At 31.9% G+C, this 23,225-nt stretch overlaps 1 protein-coding gene across 1 annotated transcript; it reads left to right on the plus strand.

The window, feature by feature from the left end:
* The first annotated feature begins 665 nt into the window (after positions 1-665).
* On the plus strand, positions 666-19,467 carry LOC105167793 (cysteine-rich receptor-like protein kinase 2). The gene is made up of 8 exons (XM_011087607.3): positions 666-1,202; positions 6,675-7,078; positions 8,485-8,607; positions 8,888-9,015; positions 9,525-9,735; positions 10,251-10,482; positions 18,071-18,221; positions 19,005-19,467. The coding sequence occupies exons 1-8, from the start codon at positions 808-810 to the stop codon at positions 19,320-19,322; spliced, it is 1,962 nt and encodes a 653-aa protein (XP_011085909.2). The 5' UTR covers positions 666-807; the 3' UTR covers positions 19,323-19,467.
* Positions 19,468-23,225: the final 3,758 nt, after the last annotated feature.

Genomic DNA, 23,225 nt, shown 5'->3' on the forward strand with positions numbered 1-23,225 from the left:
AAATATTAACCCCCGTTGTTTCTGTAAACAATTTCAAAATATTTGCTACAACAAAAAATTATGACGAATATTCTGACCATATGTAAAATCGTAGCGAATTTTGATTAACAATGGTTAAAATTTAATTTCTTTTGTCGATTTTGTTTTATCGTGGTAGATAATATTGATTTAATATGATTTTTAAGCCACAGTGATATAGTGTAGGAAATAATTAATTTTTTTTAGTGACTTAATTTTAACAAAATTAAGCAATTAATAATCTATAATATATAAAAAGAAAAGGCGTTGCATACTTATAAATGACAGTTAATAACACCATTACATCAATTTTTTGCCAACGAAAAATGCCCTTCTACCGATAAAATAACTAACTTATTTAACTTTCTAAACTTTAAATTAATTGATAAATTAATATTTTCTTTCTTTCTTCTTTTTTATTTTTAATGTAATGTATTGATCTATATATTTTATTTTATTTATAATATTAATTCTAACATATTTTAAAGTATATAAAAATTTTATCCATTATGTATATGTAGAAACAACGTGCCACATCATTTAATTATAAAAACTAAATGCTGTGTTGGGTACCGCCAAACACAAGTGACGAAAAGATGAAGACGCATTCTGGATGGATATTTCATCCCACGCGTACACCACAAATTTGCATTGCACAGTCAACACTCAGGTCAGCGGAAGGTTCCTCAAATCCGTCGCCAAAACTACCACCCATAAAACCCGAAAAAGAAACATGGAGCACTATAAATGAATTGCTAATTCGTTCATATTTCCAACTACTCATCAACTATGGAAACCAGGGGGTGGTGGCCCTGGTTGCTCCGCCTTTTATTCGTGGCGGCCGCCGTGTCGACGACGTGGTGGCCGCCGGCGAATTCGCAGCCGCAGACGAATCTTCTGAACAGGGGATGCAGCCAGTACAATGCTACCAACATAGCTGACTTTTTCAGGAACCTGAACGCCACCTTCTCCGACCTGAGATCTCAACTGTCGAACGGCGGGGGGAGGCGGTTCGCCACCGCGCAGCAGGAGAGGTCATCGGACCCGGTTTACGCCATGGTGCAGTGCAGAAATTACCTCTCGGAACCGGATTGTTTGGCCTGCTTCGACGCCGCCGTGTCTCAGATCAGAAACTGCTCCGCCGCGAACGGAGCTCGGGTCATCTACGACGGCTGTTTCCTCAGGTATTATCATTTTTATAAATATTTAATAATTGCTTCTTACTTTATGCATATGAATGTTGTGTTAAGAATCCAGAATTTAGGCGAAAAAAGATTAAAATTATTGTTTTTTTTCGCGTACCCCTCTAAATATATAAAATTATAATTTCTCCAAAAAAGTTTTTAAAATTACACTTATAAACCTTCTCTGAAAATTTATTGTATATATTTGACCATCTTTTATTAGGATTTGGATGAAAAATATTGATATTAATAAAAAAAAAAGAGCATAAATTTTTAGTTTTACTCATTATTTAATGTTTTCATGTAATAATTTTGTATTTATGAAGAAAAAAATATAAGAATGTCAAATTCATGTTATATATATATATATATTATATTTATCCCATTATGAGTACCAAAATATACATAAATGTGATAAATGAGGGATAAAATTAGAATTTTATATATTTTTCTCTGCTTTCGTCAGTATTTTTTGCCCAAACGCTAACGAAAGGGGGTCAACTGGTTGGTGCAAATTGAGAATTTTCAAGGGGGGGCGTAAGTATAAATTCAACTTTTTTGTAAAAAGTATAATTTAACATATTCAGATGTGTAAGTGTAATTAATCCTAAAAATTAAAATATATATTGAATTTGTTTTCAAGAGCAATATGAATTTGGGTTATTTAAAAATAATTTTGAAAATACTTGAGAATCTAAAAGAAAACGTAGTTGCCAAAATATTTTTAAAATATATATCTTTTTACTATTTAATGAAAGAAAATGTAATTAGTATTTTAAATTCTTATTAACTTAAATTTAAAACTTAATATATAGAGGAGGAAAAACTTAGAAATATGTAGAATTAATTGTAGAAAGTATTAAAAACTATGACTTATTGGTGTTAGTCATCATGATGCGTTGTACCCCGTGTATATAATGAATAATTTTTTAAATGTATATTATTAATAAAAATAAAATATATAAACCAACACATTAAAAAAAAAAAAAACAAAGGCAACTAAATGCTATTACCGAGATAATAAAAAAATTAATATTATAATATCATAAATCGTCGTTTATGAGTGATTTTTTTTCATATTAATATAGATAAAAATTTAATTTTTATTGCTTCATATATGTGTCAATGTTTTCTCATATTCCCCACATGTGATATGGGGTCTAATTGCAAATATCTAAGGTGTCTAAGAGAAAATTCTCATAACTAGGGGACTCATTTCTAAATTTCCCAAAACAGAGTAGGTCCGGTCTAAATTATTGCCGTGTCCAAAAAGGAAAACACTAGAGGACGCGTTCACGGGCAATACATAGGTCGGGAGCGGTCTTGTAGATGTCGTATTTGGTGGGCAATATATTGAGATATTTTTTTAGTAAGATTTGAGTCATGATTATATTATTTATTATATTTAAATTTAAATATTAATTTAATATATCGATAATTTTAAATTAATATTAATATTTAGAGTAAATACCCGTATTAGTGAGACTCAAATCTACAACTTTTTGATTGTGAGACCTCCACCTTACTACTCAATCAAGACTTTATTGGTTGGTGCATGCACAGTATACCAAATAGACGAATAACTTGTACATATTTATTGGGTGAATTATAACGTGTTTTATTAAAATTTGTCATAATTACAAAATACTCATTAGTATTTGAAAAAATATAAAAATGCTACGTTGAGATTAATGTGTGATCGTCTAATAAATACCCCATATAATAAGATATCATGAAAAAATATTTATTAGAAGAGTGTTAACTTTAAAAAATAATTTTAATTTTTTCAAAAATAAAAAAATAATAACAAAAAATTTGCTAAAAGTTGATTATGATTTATCCTATTTGATTTTTAAAATTAATAAATATATGTCATTCATATGTACATCTAATCCATTTAAGGTGAATAGTAATTTATCTCCCTATTATATTGAATATTGCCCTCCTATGAAAAAAAATATAGTAATTTATTCCTCTATGTTTTTTAAAATAAAGCAATTTTTACCTTATTGTACAGGGAGGTAATATGCTTCATTTTAAAAAAATATTGAAAGGTAAATCATTGTATTTTAGAAAATATAAGAAAATAAATCGCTATTTATTTTTTTATAAAATGATAATTTATTCATTTACGATATCACAAGGGAATACTTGCATTTTTCACTATTCATTTTGTTAAGCCATGTTATGGGACCCACATGGTCAATGTTCCTCCACAACATTTTGCAGCCGGCCCGCAGTATTAAAGTTGATGACAAAATATCTCACACTCATGGGGTCCACTCCACCCTATTAAAATTCCTTGGATTGAAAAACACATGCCATCAATTACTATTATATTTCCTCTCATCTTAATTTTATTATTTATGAGACATCAAAAATAAAATTTTATTTTTTCAAAAAAAAGATTCTTTTTAACACTGCGTTTGGAGTGCTGGATTTGAAATTACGAATTTCGAATTTTTTATAACAAATTCTCTAAATTTATAAGGATGATTCTAAAAAAAATCCCTACATTTCGTTTAATCTCGGTGAATTTAAAAATTTTCTAATATTGAATCATTTGAAATTTTTTTGTCTAAAGCATTCCCTCAAATTCAAAATCCATGAATCCAAATGCGGCCTAAGATTCTGTATGGATCGACGGATTTGGGAGATAGCATAATTTGAAAAAAAAATTTTAATTGTTCGATTCAAATCCAAATTCTATCATTTAAACGTACCATAATTTCATTTAGTATTTTTAAGGCAATAATTATAACTTTAAAAGGAATCCAAATATTTTAAATTTAAATCAATTAATTTTATTTTTTTTATATGAAATCATTAAAAAAAATTCTGAATTATTTTATCTTTTAATTTGTGCTGGATTGTTTATTATATAATATTTCTAGAACCAATGAACTAAGAAGTCAACTAGCGGCTTAGAGGTCAACTGTTTTGGTTAGTATCATGACCATCATCTCATATCATAAGGAAAGTTCTCCACTGCGGAAAATGTCAATTTCACTCTGATTATCTGGTGAAGGTTCAATCTACCATTTATCAGTTATATATTTAATATGAATTATATCTATTTTTATATTTTATTATTTAATTTTTTTTGTATTAATTTATCATATTAACTCTGTGAAATTTATAATTTATTATATATGACCACTTTTTGATAAATTTTTTTTATTGAAAGAAAATATCATATGCGTTGCACGTGATATTTTGTCCATACACTATTCTTAAATATTAGGGATAATTACACTCTATTCTCCTAAAGTTTGATGTAATTATACATAGACATCATGAAGTAGGAAAAATTATAGCATTCCTGATATTTGCTTTCGCTTAATAAATAAGTCTCTCTGTTAGTCTAATTTGCTGATATTACTAAAAATATTAAAAAAACTCTATATTTATTTTCGATTAATTTATAATTGATATATAGTAGGTTAATTTATTTTTTTATTAATCAAATTACTCCCATACGTCTTTACACATTAATGCATGTGACGAGGTGTATTTTCACCGTTATAAGGTAATTTAATTTGAAAAAAATTATTTGACCTGCAATAAATCAGATGTAAGTCAATCAAGAGTAAATATCATATTTTCATTCAGTTTTTTTGTTAATATCAGCAAATTCAGTGGATTTTGACTAATATGGGGATGTATTTGTTAGACGGAAGCAAATTTCAGGGGTGCTAGATGTAATCCCCAACCTACAATAGGTCTATGTGTAATTACACCAAATTTCAGAGGAGAAAAATGTAATTATTCCTAAATATTACATGTGCAGTACACGTGAAGATTTTCTGACAGAAAAATCGATTGAAAAACTATCACATATAACAACATACAAATTTTATAAAATTGATATAATAAATTGACATAAAAAAATATTAAACAAAAAATAAATATAATTTAAATAGAAAAATATAATTTACCCGGTATCTTTTCCACTTCAGCAGGCCAAAAATCCACCTTGAAGTCATGAACCAATAGAATACTTCAAATTTGAACACTAGTCTTTAGCAATCCATTGTATTTTACCTTTGTCGTGTACTATGTGGAGTTTTTAGGACATTTTCATTTTAGGACATTTTCTGCAACTTGGAAGGATAAGTTAAAATTTTCGGTACTTATATCTACCCACTCTAATCTATAATTCATTTATATAAATTCTTTTATTTCTATATAATTATAAAAATACCCCACACAGACTATCTTATCCTGTACCCCGAAAAGCTCTCCACATCCGTCTGCATGTGTTTCTTAAAAAAAAAAAAAAAAGACTATCCTATCCTGTGGAAAAAGATATAAAAATTGTTTTGCTTATTTTATTCTAATTAATATATGTAGACCGTGTACAAAGATTACGTCACTTATTTTACTTAAAAAAGTATTTTATGACAAAACTTAAAATAAAAAATCCAATTAGTTAAATAATAATTGTTCATATATGATTCTGATAACCACATAACGAAGCTCGTACGTTTGAAAATATATATAAATAAAAGACATAGAATATAAGATTTAGGAGGCATATATATATATATATGCAATTACTAAGTTCTTAAATACTAAAATGATTTTGCCAAAGTAATTTAGAATTAATAATACTTATACATATTATAGATATATTTTACAATTTTAATGCAAGTTAGAAATATTAAATTCGAAAGAAAATACTATGAATCAGATGCATTTTAAATGAGTTTGTGTAAGTATTATCAAACGTTTATAAATGTACGTACTTTCACAGATTTTGATGATAATTAATTAAAAAATTTTCGTTTTTACTAATATAAGAATTTAACTTAGTTTGGTATGTATCTTTTGGACTATATATATATACGTATATATATATATAGATATACATGTGCATTCACAAATTGGAATTCAATTTTTTATGTTAAATTTTATTTTATCTTGTATTTGATTACTATATACATATCACGTCTATAATTTTTTTCTGTAAATAAAAAGAATGAAAATTTTCAAAATTAGAGTATTTTTGTTCGTCGGAGTTCACCTCCAATGACGAGAAGGGTGAACTCCAGCGAAAAAGAACTGAAATTGTGTAAATTAAATAGATGCAAAACCAAATGCTATCCTAAAAAGTTAAAAAAACCAAAAGTGTTGGCAGAAAATGGGCTAATACGAACAAAAACTTCAATTTTTAAAATGTCATGTGAAAGGCGCATATATTTTTTCGACGAGAAGGATGAACTCCTACGAAAATAGAAAGACCCAAAATCACTGAAATTAAAAAAAATATACGACCAAAATGTTATTAAAAAAAGTTAAAGGGTGAAAACATTAAATAACTTAAATTACGAGTCTAAAAGATACATATAAACCTATATATATATATATATATTAAATGAAATAAAAAATACCATTGAATTTAGATCCAACCCCAAGTATTCGAATTTTCATCTATAGTCTCCTATCTACATGATAATTTTTCACTCAAAGGTATGAGAGCAACAACTTCTACGACGACACGACCCTCCCCGGAAACATTCAAATATGCGGCAACCGAACCGCACCTCAGCCGGCCGCGTTCGGCGCAGCGGGACAGACATTGCTAACGGATCTTGAAGTCGCAACTCCTAGGATTAACCGCTATTTTGCAGCAACTAGGAGGGAAGTCACTGTCGGCGGCAACTTAACAATCTACGGGGTGGCACAATGCGCTGAAACGGTAACCCCGAGCGGCTGCCTGGATTGCCTGACTGTGGCACATAAAAACATACAGGGCTGCTTACCGGATGCTGATGGAAGGGCTATCGATGCAGCATGCTTTCTTAGATATTCGGACACACCCTTCTTTGCTGATAATCAGACTGTGGACATCACACCTTTCCTACGAGGAGAAGGTAATAAATTGATGTGACACTGCTAATTAACTCTATTATTATGCTGTGGTGAATAGCAATTATCATCCCAAAAAGATATAGCAATTTACCTCTCTATACTTTTAAAAATAAAGCAATTTACCTTCTTGTTTAAGAAAGTAAATAGTTTCATTTAAAAAACAAAGGATGGTACATTGTTGTATTTTAAAAACATATATGGAGGTAAATTACTATATTACAGGAGGATTGCTTGCATTTTTCCCATTTATGCTGTGTTTGCTGATGAATGCTAATTACTGTCTTCTGCTGGCTTCTTTGAGTATATAATTTACAGAACGACAGACAGAATCAAAATGTGCTTCCTTTCTTTTCAATTTTTTTCCTCTAATTCTGAAGAATGCTAAAAGTGTCTAGAACGTTTATATATGTATTTACAATACACACCATTCAGTATAATTTGGCTTTAGGGTTAATTGCAAGTAGACTCTTTCTGGAAATGTAAAATTACATGTTCCCCTCAATTTTTTTTTGAAATTACACTTATAGCTTATATAAAAATTCACTATTTACACCTGATTCTCTTTTTGATTCGGAACAATGTTGACATTAATTAAAAAATTGCATAAATTTCTAGTTTTATTCGTCATTTAATGTTTTCGTGTAATAATTTTTGTACTCATGAAGAACAAATGTAATGATACTATCCTCACTCCATATATATATATATTACATTGATTTCTTTATAAGTATAAAAATATATATGACAATGTCAAATGAGGGGCAAAATTAAAAATTTCTGTAATACTTTTTTACTTACCAGCATTCTTTATCCAAACACTAATTATGAAAGAGGGTCAAGTGTAAATTGAGAATTTTCGAAAGAGGTGTAAGTATAAATTTAAAACTTTTTTTTTGTAGAAAAGTACAATTTTTAAATAAAGTTTAAGAGTTATCAATTAGTATAAATTTAAAACTTTTTTGTAGAAAAGTACAAATATTTTTAAATAAAGTTTAAGTGTAATTAATAACCCTTAATTTTATTTTATTTATCTTACACTAATACCAAAAATACAAAAATCAAAACATTTTAAGAACTCTGAAAAAGCACCCACACTTGTATCTATCTTTCAATCTTGAAGGGGGTGAAATTTAAATGCATGTAATTTTCTATAAAATTTGAGATTTCTGTCTGAAGGGGCTAAAAACCCTGTCCAGTCTTCTATTGGCTCCGTCAAAAGTTTTCTAATGTTCTTTTGTTTTTTCTATTACATGCGCTGTATTGGATAATCAATGGAAACTATGTATCGTCTAGCTTCTTAATTTGTCGGATGATCATTTCTTCTTCTCGATGGTGGCTAAGCTAAGAACAAAGTCTTATGCTTTACAAAAAGAAAGTGAGTTAGGGTTGATGATATTTGTATTTTCAGGGGATTCCAGCAAGAAAAAAGCAATTATTGGAGGAGTGGTAGGAGGTGGAGGTCTTGTCCTAATTTTGCTTGCTTTCTTCTTATGGTACAAGTTCTCAAGAAAGCCCAAGGCAACTCTAAGAGGTGATTTAGCTTCACTTGCATGCATTATTCGAAAAATTCTAACTCAAATCGAGTTTGGTCAGATTTGAACTAGTTATATGGCCAGTACGATACACTTGTAGTGTGATTGGTGTATGGTTTAGAAAAACTACCCAATTACACCACAAGTGGATCACTCTTGCTTTGTGATTAATTTTGTTCCGTCGAACCTAATTTGGGTAAGAATTTTTCAATTCATGCATGTATGATTTGTTAATTTCCTTTACTTGCTTAGCACAACGAATATTTCTGCCTTCTCCAGGTAATATTTTAGGAGCAACTGAACTCCAAGGCCCAAACATCTACAGCTACAAGGATTTGAAAGCTGCAACAAACAATTTTAGCGAGGAAAATAAACTCGGAGAAGGAGGTTTTGGAGATGTATATAAGGTAGATACATACTTGAAAACTCTAGCTTAGATTGAGTCTGATCAAATTTGAACAAATCATATTGCATATAAAATTATGCTTTTCCTCATTTTTAGTCGCCTTTATAGAATTTTAAAATAGTTCAAAAATTAAGAAAATCCGACACATTTAAACTTATGTAATAAAGAAATAGACGGCAAGGATATGTGTGATGCGTGTGTTCGTGTCCGTCATTAATTGTGTGAGCAATCAAGCTAATGAACATGTACATTGCACGTGTCTTTGTCGTCTATTTGTATGGACGTATGTCGAATTTTTTCATTTTGGGGTCATTTTAGAGATCCCAATTAAAAGCGTTGAACCCCCTATCCTATGCGACTAAAAATATAATTTCACTGTGTTGCAAATATGATAGACTTGGTCAGCAGTTGGTATACTGTTCATAAAGAGTGATTAATCACGTATCAACTAATTTCACACACAAAAATACATAAAACAGTTTTTTGAGTAAAGGTTGTTTCATTTGACAGGCGACCTTAAAGAATGGAAATATCATTGCAGTGAAGAAATTGGACATCAGTTCTGGCAGAGCAAAGGCAGATTTCGAGACTGAAGTTAGGCTTATAAGCAATGTTCATCATCGCAATCTTGTCCGTCTCTTAGGATACTGCAGCAAAGGATCGGAGCTGCTGCTTGTTTATGAGTACATGGCCAATGGCAGCCTGGACAGATTTTTATACGGTAAAATCAACAACTCATCAAAATGCGCTCGTAAATTCAATAGAAGGCTTAAATATATTTTTGGTCCTTTAATTTTGATAGTTTGATATTTTTATCCTTTATTTTTTTAGAATTACAAAAGAATCCTATAGCTTTTTTATAATTTATAATTTTGGTCCTTTCAGTGCTGGATTTTGCAAAAGTCGCCAAACTAAATCATGTGCACCTCAACGGCAATCTTTAAAAAGATAAAGAATAAAAATATTAAAATTGCGAGGGACACATGATTTATTCCGACAATTATTGTAAATTCCGATACCGTAGGATCAAATTTGCGAAATGTCACAAAGTTATAAGACTATTTTATAATTTTAAAAAGATATAGATTAAAAGTACCAAAATGTCATAATTATAAGACTAAAAATATTTGAAGGCCCCCAGTAGCATATATATATATAGTACTTTGAAGCATGACAAATTCCACAATTGAACGTTTTAAACTAATTATTTGTTTGTTCCGCGGGACTGATGTATAGGCGACAAGCGAGGAGCGCTCACCTGGAAACAACGATATAATATAATTTTTGGGACAGCGAGGGGTCTTGCGTATTTGCACGAACAGTACCATGAATGCATCATACATCGAGATATAAAGCCTAGCAACATTCTTCTGGACGATGATTTTCAGACCAAGATTGCTGATTTCGGGTTGGCGAGGCTTCTACCTGAGAATCAGAGTCATGTCAGCACTAAATTTGCAGGGACACTGTAAGATCATCAGCTTCAGCCACTTAATTACCTATCTGATCCCCTTTGTGATATTGTAAATGAGCAAATTACATCCCTAAGAAAAAAAAAATAGCAATTCATCTCTCTCTGTTTTTTAAACTACAAGAATTTATCTTCCTATGTTTTTCAAAATGAAGCAATTTACGTCACTGGACAATGAGGTAAAATGTTTCAATTTAAAAAGCAAGAGGGTAAATTGTTATTTTTTCATAAAGAGGTAATTTTCTCATTTTCAATATCACAAAAGGGTAAATTGCTATTCACCCTTTATTGTTAGTTCTTACCTACATTTCATCTAAGGGTCAGCAAATTGTTCCTAGAACCATGAAAAATTTACACTTTTAGTCTCATAGGACAGGTGTTCAATAGTTTTAGTCTTCAGTTTTATGAGATTTTCCGAAATAGCTTGGAAACTAGAAAAAGTAACTCGTTTGGTCCTCTGCTTCATAGAATTTTCGAAATGATCCAAAAATTGAGAAAAGTCGACGCATTTCGTCTTTTACTTTATGAAATTTTTAGAATAGTTATTACATTAAGAAAGCTAGACATATTTAGTCCTCTTTTTTACGTATATATGGAACTAAATGTGTTGAGTTTTTTCAATTTTAAAATCATTTTAAAAATTTTATAAAGCAGAAAACTACAAGTGTTGAACCCCTATATTCTATGTTAGTAGAAGTGTTTTTCTATCTAAAGTATTAGAAAGTGTTGGATATTGAGTCAGGTTAGTGGACTCGTAGCCTAATATGCATCCATATTTGAGATAGAGTTTGAGTCTCCCATATACATGTTAGGATAAGGAGTCCTCTGTGATAAACCCAATCTAGGATAGAGTAGTCTTCCAATTATGTATTGGCACATAGACTTGTCTTAGGGATACAGTTATGTACACCGATAAATAGGGTACATGATTGTGATAAAAAAAGAAACACAAACACAAACCTGATACAAAATAAGTTGATCACAATATTCTCTCCAATTATCTCTCTCTCTCTCTCTCTCTCTCTCTCTCTCTTTTTCTCTCTACATTCTTCCTTGGAGCATCACCATAAGCTCCTTGGATTTGAGGTGTGTAAATTAATGGATTACTCTAATAGTGATCCACCAAGGTGAGTAAGGTATATTTGTGATGTGCAAAAGATTTGGAGCAACATCCGACTTAGGGTAGATCTTGAAGATGTGGGGTGACCTCGAATCAACAAAAAAGACGATGTGCTCGTAATCCATAAAAAACATGAGCTTGTAGATGAGGTTGATCCGTATGTGTGGATCGACATGCTTCCGCTAGTTAAGGTTAATTTGATCCACAATTATGTGTCTATATGATTAACATTTGTGTGCACATAATCATTTAATTCTATGCGAGATTTATTTGTGAGATAATATATATATATATATATATATATATGAATTATAGATTATTATTATCCAATAGTGGTATCAGAGCCACTATGGCTTAGTCTCGGTAGAATTGCCTGATTGATCACGAAAATTTTTATGCTATTATTACGCAAAATTCGTTTTAAACATGAAAGCATGAAATTTTTCGTTGATTTTTTCACCATGTGTAGATCATGTGATTAAATTGGTGAAAGTCGAATAGTGGTTTTTGAGTAATATCAAACCCTAATTTTAATCTGCTTTCTTTGACCAAACAATCGAACCTGATTCTGTGGTTCTTATCAAATATTTTTTATGTTATGTTGTAAAGCATGAAAAGAGGTTCGAAATGGTGTATGAATCATTGAAAATGGGTTCAAAATGAATGAGATATGATTTTAAAGTTTTCGTCTAAAAACACACATTCGTCGAAATTTGACTGGTGAAGTCACAGGAGAAGGTCACCGGCACTGGTTGTTGAGTTAGCGCTTACCGAGTGCCAACATGCTGCTGACTGTGCGCTGACTGAATACACTTGTGCACAGTCAGCGCCTGTGTGGCGCTAAGTTGACGCCCATCCATGATCCAACTAAGGTTGTGTTAACCGAGCTTTGATTGAGCATTGATTGTGCGTTGATGGGGGGTTGGTTGCAAAAATATGTGTTTTTATTAATTGTTATATTAATTTATGCTATTTTGATTTTTATTGCAATATTGATGATTGCAATTTGTGCCTTTATTTTTTATTACGATATTTTGTAATCGTAATTTATATCAAATGTGATTATTTAATTACAGTTTATTTATGATATGCTAGCATAATTTTTTGTGACACAAATATGCTAATGAATGCTCTCATTACATTAAAGCATGTCCATTTGATTGCAAATTTTTTTGTTGCGAATAATGCTCTTATTACTTTTATGCATGCACTGATAATTGTATAACAATGTGTTTATTGCAATCTTTATTTAGAATATGTGCAATAAATTTTTTTTGTCATATTAATATATAGGCATTAATATTTGGTTGCTCATGTTTTATGTGAGTATTCGATATTGTGGAAATAATTTGTGATAATAATGGTAATTAAAGTGGTATCCCCATTTTTTTCTAGATTGATGTAGTGGGCCTTATATCAATATAATTTTACTTTTTTTTTTTAGAGAGAGAACGTATTTCTTAGACCAATTTTTTGGAGGCCATATATTATTTTTTATTGGGGATATGTTTCACTATTTATCACTATAGGGCCAAATTATCTCAACATGATGCACCAAATGTTAGTGTAGCCCACGCGGGGCTAATTTTATTTTTGCTTTATTCATATTGCACATTGCATGCATGTGACACTTTTTTATTGACATGGAGTTATTTTATTCATGATCAGTAAATAGTTTATTATAACTTTTACTTAGTGGAAGATGTTTACTAGTTGAGCACGAAATTTTCGATTTTGCTGGGGAAATAAAAAAAAAATTATTTACTTGGACCTAGAATAAAATATAAAGATCAGTGCTAATTTTTGTGAAAAATCTAGATATTTTAGATTTATTCATCATTTTATTTATGTCAATTAATGGTGAGGATGGAAAATTGCTTTACATTGTCGTGACTTGAACGCTGACAATTAATAATGGATCGAGTAAAATTTGCGCTTTTGTTAGTTAAGCTGCAAACTAGAAAAATGTGATTGGAGAGTCATCCTTAATTCGCTAATTGAGCTGACTTATGGATATCGATTTTTATCTTCAACTAATGACATCACCAAACTTAGGGTTGATTCTTTAGAGTTGAAATACAAAAATGATGCACTTGTTGCTTATGTTGAACCAACTAAGTGTTGTTGGATTAAACAGAGAGTAATATGAGAAGTGCAAAACTTGATCCTCGAAGCGATAATCGTATCACTTTTGTATAGGTAAGTGACACTAACAAATGTCATAGTGCTATGAGAAAAATTGATAACTTTGCTCGTAGTTGAACTGAGAAGATGTTTGACTAAATTAAAAGCTCTCTTATTTGTTTTGCTAGAGTCTCCAAATATCTTCTTAGATGGATGGTAGATATGATAAGACCAAGCACATATTTGGAGATTGATCAATGACTATTATTGGTGTTGTGTGCGAATAAAAAAAAAAAAATTGTGGCATAGCGCACAAGAGGAGGCATTAAGTGCCAACCCACGCTCATGAGCTCTACTCTTCAAGAGTCATGTAACAAGCAAGGGTGCTAGTATGAAGAGTTTCGCAAAAGGCACTAGTAACCTGATATAATCTAATTGAGTTAAAAGCACTTCTAAAATAATTGTTGTGTTTTTATGTATCTATCCTATATGCATTTTTTGGCTTACATGCATTTATATTTCTTTCTTTCATATTCGTATGTGATGGCATATGAGATTTTGAGAATGACCATATTGTTAGAACAAACCACCTGGTTAACTCGCTAAAATCAACGTCCATGAGGAAGATTATGTTAAGCTAGAGGAGACCACCTGATTTACTCGCTAAAGTCAACCACATTGAGCAGTCGTTAAAATGTTATTTTCATTTGATAATGACCATGTTAGCTAAAGGAGACCACTTATTCATTTGCTAAAATGTTATTGTCATTTGATAATGACCTTGAGATTGACCATGTTAGCTAGAGGTCACTTGGTTTTACTCATTAAAGGTCACTGTGGAATTCTTTCGAGCGAAAAGAGTTCGTTGGAAAATAAAAGGATTATTCAAAACCTTTAAGCTTGTCAACTAATGCATGCAGACTGATCAGTGTGAAGCATTGAATGATCCAATCATATTTCTCAAGCTGTTGGTCAGTACAATCTCATCTCACTAGTTAAAAAGCGCTAATATTAGCAATTTTTTTACAAGGCTAGAGAATTATAACTAGGATGTGAACATTATGGTTCTATATACTGAAAGGAAGCAAGAGTATTATGTTTGATTATATTAGACAAATACGAAGAAATATAGAATTGCAAACTAATCATGATTCTAGAGTTTTACTAGCTATATGAGCTTGCAAAAAGAGAAGATCGAACCATTTTTAGAACTGTCTAAAAATTATTTGGCGCAAAATAACTTTGCATTTTACTTGGGTAGATGCAATTTTTGAGTGCATCCTACAATATGAAGAAGTGCCTCTACAAAGTTCTCCAACTCTTAATAATATGGTAGCAAGCATATGACATGTACCTAATTGACAAGATATGAATTACAACTTATGGAGAAATTAATCGCGCAATATAAATTCTTTAAGAGGAACCTTTTTGATATGTGAGGTCAATGGGAATCTTAACTACGAGAGTAAAGATTTTTGAAGGAAGATGCTTATTTCCTGCAACGATGATATTTTATTCATCTCCAGTTGCAAGAGATCATCGAAGCGACTCAAAAGTCAGTGGGAGTGTCTGACTAGGATAATGATTTTCAAATTTCATAAATAAGGAGAGAACATTAAAAATGTTACCCATCATCTATGTAAGACTAAATGGGAATCCTCCATATTTATTATGTGGATGTTGATGAGTCAAGTTTTTTGCGAATTGACTTCACTTAATACTTCAAATGGATAATTGCTTAAGGAGAATTGATAACCCTAATGGCTAAGAACGAAGTTAAGACGATAGGTTGATCTTCTATCTATGTGCAAGATCATTGAAAACATGTGGTTTCTAAATGTTAAGTTCAAAGTAGATAGTTTATAAAGGTCAATTGACGATGAACTATTTATGCCCACTTGAAGGGGTATAATTTTGAGACATTTTTCATGAATGTTAGAAATTATTTGAATTCACCATAGCAACTATCGCCACTTTCATCTAGGCGATTCTAGATAATGATGGTTGACATAACCAAATGAGAAGTGGACATCAGGATCAATGTGGATCTTCTAGTAAATTCAATCAGTGGGGCAAGCGCAAGTTTCATGCTTGAAAGCTCCATTTATAATTTGAAATATTCGCCACGCAGTGATAAACATCGATCCCATCAAGCAATCATTTGATAGACTTAACGATAATCAAGATGATCACCGAATATGTCAAGATAGTGAGAGAATGTAGCTCTCACTGCTATGTGGGTAAAAAAGTTTGATAGCTAAAAGTGATATGGAGATATCGCCAAATAGAGCAGTTGTCTCTCACATGGACATAAGGAGAATGTATAGTACATACTTACTATTCAGATACTAAGGTTGTATACATGTTATACTATCCTTATTGATACTCCATAATCACATTGTTCTTAGTTATATCAGATGCCTTTAAATTGAAAGAAGAAAAGAAATGCTAATGAGTACTAATTGATTAAGCCCTGTAGAATTTTTTATGCACAATATGTGTGCTCAACTAGTTCAGTGCTCAACAATTAGAATGGTGAGTAGATATTAAGATGATCCTTCCTGCATATTAAGATGCAATTAAGTGATCAATAAGATATCTATGGATGTAATCTAGGACCAATTGAAGATTATCTAGTCATGATGCATGTTGTGATGCACATATGTGAGATGTTGTATGCTTTAGGCGCCAAATATTGTTCGAGGACCTAGTATACTATACTAGATATGTTTGATGAGACATGGACATAATTCAGCTGTTCTCCAACATGTTTTATAAGCAGTGTGATCATTTATTCCTTGCACTTAGCTTTGGTATGTGTGAAGGCATGTTAGTGAGAAAATATGTCCGCACTTCATAAAAAGCCTAATTTTCAGCTGAACATGCAAACTACTAGAAGGCATTAAGAGAGTGACTATATGGTAGTGCGCAAGTTAGGTGGTTGAATAGCGCTTGGATTTAAGTTCATATGATGTTAAGAGCGGTGACATGCCCAAATTGAGTGGGAGTTCCATCATAACATGAATTCATACTGCATGGGCTTCGAGACGACCTCTTATTGGAAGTGGCTAAATGGTCCCTGCTTCGTCACTGTGTGAGCCTATATTGTTTCTTGTATCCTTTAGGACTTTGGATCATGTCATGATGTGTAAGCTTGATGACGCTACTTTACCATTATATCCAATGGCCATGAGTGATTCGGTCTGTCGTAGCATATATAGGAAAGTTGTCAAGACCAAGTTGATTTGTATGAGAGGTTGAGGAAAAACGAAGTTGGTAATACATTTGTGTATTGTTCATAGCTCAGGCGATTATGTTGGAATATGTCTGACCAGTCATCAACATATATACATATTTGGTGAATTAAGTATGCTCTATTTATTGAGGGATCTAGAGATGCTTGATTTAGTGCGAGGACATAGTTTGGGGTACACAACGAGTTGTTGAGTTGTAGGGTTATGTTAGTTCGATAATGAGTTAATATAACTCTGCTCATTGTTCCTTATCGCTTGGTCGCACGCCTCATTTCTTGTATGAAGGGATGAATGCGAGATTGAGAAGTTGAGATGATGAGTATCATGGAGATAGAGTTAAATATGCATGAGTGGTACATGTTGGATATTGGGTCAGATTAGTGGACCCATGGCTCAATATGCATCAATATTTAAGATAGAGTTTGAGTCTTTGAAATACATGTTGGGATAAGAACTCCTTTAGGATAAACCATATCAAGGATATAGTTTGTAGTCTTCTAATTATGTATTGGGATATGGACTCCTCTTAGGGATAGGATTATGTACACCTATAAATAGGGTATATGGTTGTGTCAAAAAAGAAACACAAACGTTATACAAAATGAGTTTATCACAATACTCTCTCCAATTCTCTCTCTTTTTCTCTATACATTTTTCCTTGGAGTATCACCATAAGCTCATTGAATTTGAAGTGTGTAAATGAGTGGGTTATTCTAGTAGTGATCTACCAAGGCGAGTAAGGTATGTTCTTGGTGTGCACAAAATTTGGAACAAGAACCGACGTAGGGTAGATCTTGAAAATGTTCGTGGGATGATCTTGAATTAATGAGAAGACAACGTGTTTGTGATCCATAAAAAGCATGGGCTTGTAGACGAGGTTGATCCGTATGTTTGGATTAACATGCTTTCTCTAATTAAGATTAATTCGACCCACAACATGTATCTATATAATTAACATCTGTATACACATAATTATTTATGAAATTTTTTTTTGAGATAATATATGAATTATGGATTATTATTTTCCAACAAAAGCAAAGGAAAATAAATTGTAGTTGAATTTGAATTTGAAAGTTGTGTGGATTAGGGGCTATACAGCACCAGAATATGCAATCGCTGGACATTTGTCGGAGAAAGTTGACACCTACAGTTTTGGAGTTGTAATTCTTGAAATCATCAGCGGTCGAAGAAGCAACGATATGAACGCTGATTCTGACACTGGATTTCTACTTGAAGAGGTAATTACTGTACAATTATTCCTACGCTTATCAAACAAAAATTAATGAATGAATCCTCCCATATTTGGAAAATATTCCCAAAAAATTAAAATCCTAAAGTTATATATATTTCTCGAGCTCATTTTGCTTTATTCTTTTTAGTTTTTTATTACAATAAAAATAGTATTGAGGTGATTATTGGGTTTAATGCAATTTACCTTTATGTGCTATTGTAAATGAACAAATTATCTCCCTATAAAAAAATAATAACAATTCATCCCCTGTGTTTTTTAAAATCGCCTCATTTAAAAAAAAAAAACACAGAAAGCTAAATCGCTATTTTATTTTTATAGAGAAGTAATTTGCTCAGTTATAATATTTCAAGAGGGTTGCTTGCATTTTTACTGATTGTTGGATAATTTTCTGGAATATCATCTCTCTATAAAAAAATAATAACAATCTATCCCTGTGTTTTTTAAAATCGCCTCATTTTAAAAAAAAACAAAGAAAGCTAATTGCTATTTTATTTTTATAGAAAACTAATTTGCTCCATTATGATATTTCAAGAGGATTGCTTGCATTTTTACTGATTGTTGGATAATTTTCTGGAACAAAATGCTGGTCCATAGTTTGAGAGATGTAAATATATAGTTTTACTTATTTAATCTATATTTTACTTATAATTTTGACAGATAATAAAATGCAAACTATTTTACAAAACTCTAATAAAATATATTAAAATTATTCTATTAATTTACTCTATATTTATATTTGCATTTTTTCTACCGTATTTCCACCATACAGGCTTGGAAATTGTATGAGACTGGGATGCACTTGAAACTAGTTGACGAGACGCTGGATTCAAGCGACTACACGGCCGAAGAATTGAAGAAACTACTAGAAATCGCTTTGACTTGCACGCAATCTCCAGCTTCATCAAGGCCAACCATGTCTGAAGTTCTGGTGATGCTCTTAGGCGACCGATCAGCAGAGCAGAAGGGCCCAAGCAAGCCTTCTTTTAGTTACGGAAATAGGGGTTTTGCCGACACTACTACTTCAAATTCTACGGGATCGTCTACCTCCAACGCCACTGCCTCCATCACCCAGTTCACAGGCCGCTAGCTAGCACTTGTTTATACACAATCGTCATAAACATTGTTCATGTTTCAGTAGTTGAAACCAATAAGAATGCTTCTGTGTTGCTGTAACTTAATACCTGGATGATATATATATATGTTGAAGCATCAGGTTTGAGTATTGAAAGCAATGTGAGACTTTATGCTACATGGAAATAATGAGTTTTGTAGGGTTTATAAGTACTTTGATGTTTGTAAATTGTTTTCACATAAGAAATGTAGGAAAACCCGTTTGGTTTGTATAATTGGACAACATAAGATTATTTATTATGTAGGGTAAATTACAAGGACCTCTCATGATATTTGCATAATTATGAATACCTTCTCGTTATTTGAAAAATCACAAGTACCTCTTGATTTTAATGGTTGTCTAACAATTAGCCCAATCCGTTAGGTTTTCATCAATTATTTATGGTGAAATGACCAAAATGCCTTGTAGATTCAAAATTTTAATTTTATTTATTTTTTAATTTTTTATAGACTAAGTGATTTTTTTTTATAATTTAAAAAAAATCCCTCCATCCCTTCGATCTTTTATAAGTTTTTAATTTTTTTTAAAAAATATAAAAATACATTCAGGGCAAAGTTGACTATTTTATACGTCTATCCAAGGGTTATATAATTTTATCAGATATCAGGAGAATATTTGTAACTTTTCAAATAACAAAGGGGTATTCGTAATAATGACAAATCTCAAGGGATATCGTTGTAATTTACCCTATTATGTATAATCACACGGTTTGGCTCATAATATTAGAGCCCGATATTAATACAGGCCCTATTCTTAACAATTCTAGTTTATGAAAAAGTATATTCCGTCTAAAATTTGGGACACACTATTCCATGAATTAGTCTAAGATAAGATTAAAAAATTTCTCCTTATATGCCTTCCACTCTCTCTCTCTCCCGTTTTCTCTCCCTCTCCCCTGAGTTCTGCCTCACTCTCACTTTTCTCTCCTTTTCTCCCTCCCTTTCTCCTGAATTTTTCCAATTTTCATATGAAACAAAAATTTCTAAATTTCCCACAAAAATCGGCGATTAAAAGCATAATTTATTTATCCCGCGAGATTATATTCAGGAGTAAATATCTACTTATAGAACCCTCACTACTTAATTACATTTCTCTTTTTTTTTTAATTTAATTACTGATTTGGCGTTAATATGTGGAGTGTTTTTTTTGCTAGAGGCCCTTTATCGAGGTACTTTTATATATTTTATAAATAATTTTCAATTAAAGAGATTTCTTCCTATAATATTACAAATGAGCAAATTATTCTTTCTATGATAAAAAATAAAAATTACCTCATATTTTTTAAAATATTAATTTTAAAAAACATCACGGGTGAACTCCTTCATTTTAAAAAATATAGGGAGATAAATAACTTATTTTTTTTTAGAGTGATAATTTACTCATTCATAATATCACATAGAATTGTTTGCGTTTTTCTCCAACCCCTTTTGAAGAGAAAGCACACAGTTCGTACTAAAAAGTGGGAAAGGAAAATTCAAACTATTGGGGAACCAACCGAGGCTTGGATGGATAATTCCATTCTTCTATCTTTTGATTCTTATACCTAAGCAAATCTGTTGCTTACCATGTTGAAGCATGATGTTTATTTGTTACTATTGGTTATCATGTTGAGAAAGATAAATGCAACACCTTGATCAAAGATTGCCATTGAAAAATCTGTGAAAAATTCCATTTTTGCCGTGAAGGTTCTCAAGTTGGTAATTCAAGAAAATGTACAGTACTCTCCTTTAAAATACTGAGGACGACGATGAACAGAAAAATAGCCATATTCTAACTAATTTACTATCTAATACACGTCAGCAACAAATGGCGCGAAAGTCACGCCAAGTCAACAAACTTATACAAGTGTGTTTTACAAAATAAAGAAACCGTAGTTCTTTAAACGTGCGTCTTCCTCCTTGAGAGCCAATTAGTTTTGTTATGCTACCTGGCGAGGTTTGTTGCTGTACTTCAACCTGGATCCCGCTCATGTGCTTTATTCTCAATACTCCCACAAGTTGGACTTGGGGAATCTAGAAACAAACCCAACTTGCACACTAAAACTGAAAAAAACGGTATTAAAGAGAGATTTGAGGAATTTGATCCTTATTGCGAACAAAAATGGGATTCAGGAAGCCATCCTTATAGCAATTATGCACAATATGACAATCGATATCTAAATGCTTAGTGCACTCATGAAAAACATGATTCGCCATGATGTGTAAGACAGCCTGATTATCACATTGGAAAGGGATAGGGCCAACAACAGCAACACCAAATTCATGAAGGAGATAAGAAATCCACTTCAATTCACAAACAGTAGCTGCCATACTCCAGTATTCAGCTCTGGCAGAAGAGCGAGACATTGTACATTGCTTCTTAGTTTTCCAAAAAATAAGAGCAAGGCCAAGCAAAACACAAAAACTAGTAAGAGAGCACCTAGTATCAAGGCAGGCATCCCAATCGCCATCACAAAAGGCCTGGACCTGCCTTTTAGCATTTTTTTATGCCTGTGATCATTCCTCATCTTATCTGGCATCGGTTGTTGCCCACCGTTGATTTAATAGTGGCAGCATAGTCATCAATTACATGAAAGGAGCCCCTTTTTAAGGAGTGGATGGATCGGGCAGCCGTGCTGATGAAGGAAAGAAGAGACCTTTTGCAAAATACCTTTCAGATAGCGAACTAGATAGAGTGCAGCATGCCAATGGAAATAACATGGATGTTGTAGAAATTGGCTCAACTGTTGCACACTATGAGAGATGTTAGGACGAGTGAAGCTAAGATATAACAAACAACCCACCAAAAAATGATAAGGCTCAGGATCATCAAGCTTAGCATCATTACTAAAGTGCAATTTAAGGCCTGGAGGTAAAGGAGTAGCAGCAGACTTACCTTGAAGCAGACCATAGTTAGTAACAATATCTAGAATGTATTTAGTTTGAGTGACAAAAGTCCTATCATTTGATCGCACAATCCGTAAACCAGGAAAATAGCGAGCACAGCATAAATGGGCAAAATCCAAAGACCCCCCCCCCCCCCGTGATAATACGACTGATCAAAAAAATTTATAAAAATTAAAGTATCAATTGCCCTCCATGTGATATAAAATAAAGTTCAAAAAATCTCCCTCGGTGCAGAATTTGCGCCACACGCGAGTTGACTGCGAACTTGGGTAGGAAAAGTACATTTTTTGGATGTTTTTGCCCTCTCTCCCCTAATTTAAAGGCTGTTTCATTCCCTTATTTCTATCACATTTTTTCACCCTTTCTTGCATGCTTCTTTCTCATTTTATTTTTCTTTTTGGCAGATTTGAAGCCATGTCCACACAATCAAGTTGACTGAAAAAAAAAATCGAGGATGCAAGGAAGTGCTCAATTTGAGGTTTTCAGCTTCACCATTTTGTGGATGCAATTCAAAGGCAAAAATTAGAGTAGTGGAATCTTTAAGAAAATCTTCTAGAGGTAAGTTGTATTATTGTTGTAGATTTCAAGTTCTTAATTTTTTTCGTTGGGTACAACCCAAAAGAGCTACATGGGCACCAAGCGGGTTTCCGATAAACTTTGATTGTGGAGTATATAACGGATTGGGGACAGTGCATTTGCAACAGATGAAGATGAACCAGATGGTTGTGATATAGATGATGTGGTATCGAAAGCGTCAAAATTCCAAAAAATCAAACGTAACTGTCGAACATAATGAAAAAGTAGTTCGCAATGTTAATTTTTGGATTGGAGTTAGTGCAGTTTTATGTTAGGTGGTCCAAAAAATACTGAATAATTTAAATAAGTAGCTCCATTTAAAGTAGCCAAAAAACACATCCAACCCCATTAAAATGGTTAAGACAAAATTACAACTCTATTATTGATGGCCTCCATG

Source organism: Sesamum indicum, linkage group LG8 (genome assembly GCF_026168435.1).
Source record: "Sesamum indicum cultivar Baizhima isolate 11 linkage group LG8, ASM2616843v1, whole genome shotgun sequence".
Taxonomy (NCBI): Eukaryota; Viridiplantae; Streptophyta; class Magnoliopsida; order Lamiales; family Pedaliaceae; genus Sesamum; species Sesamum indicum.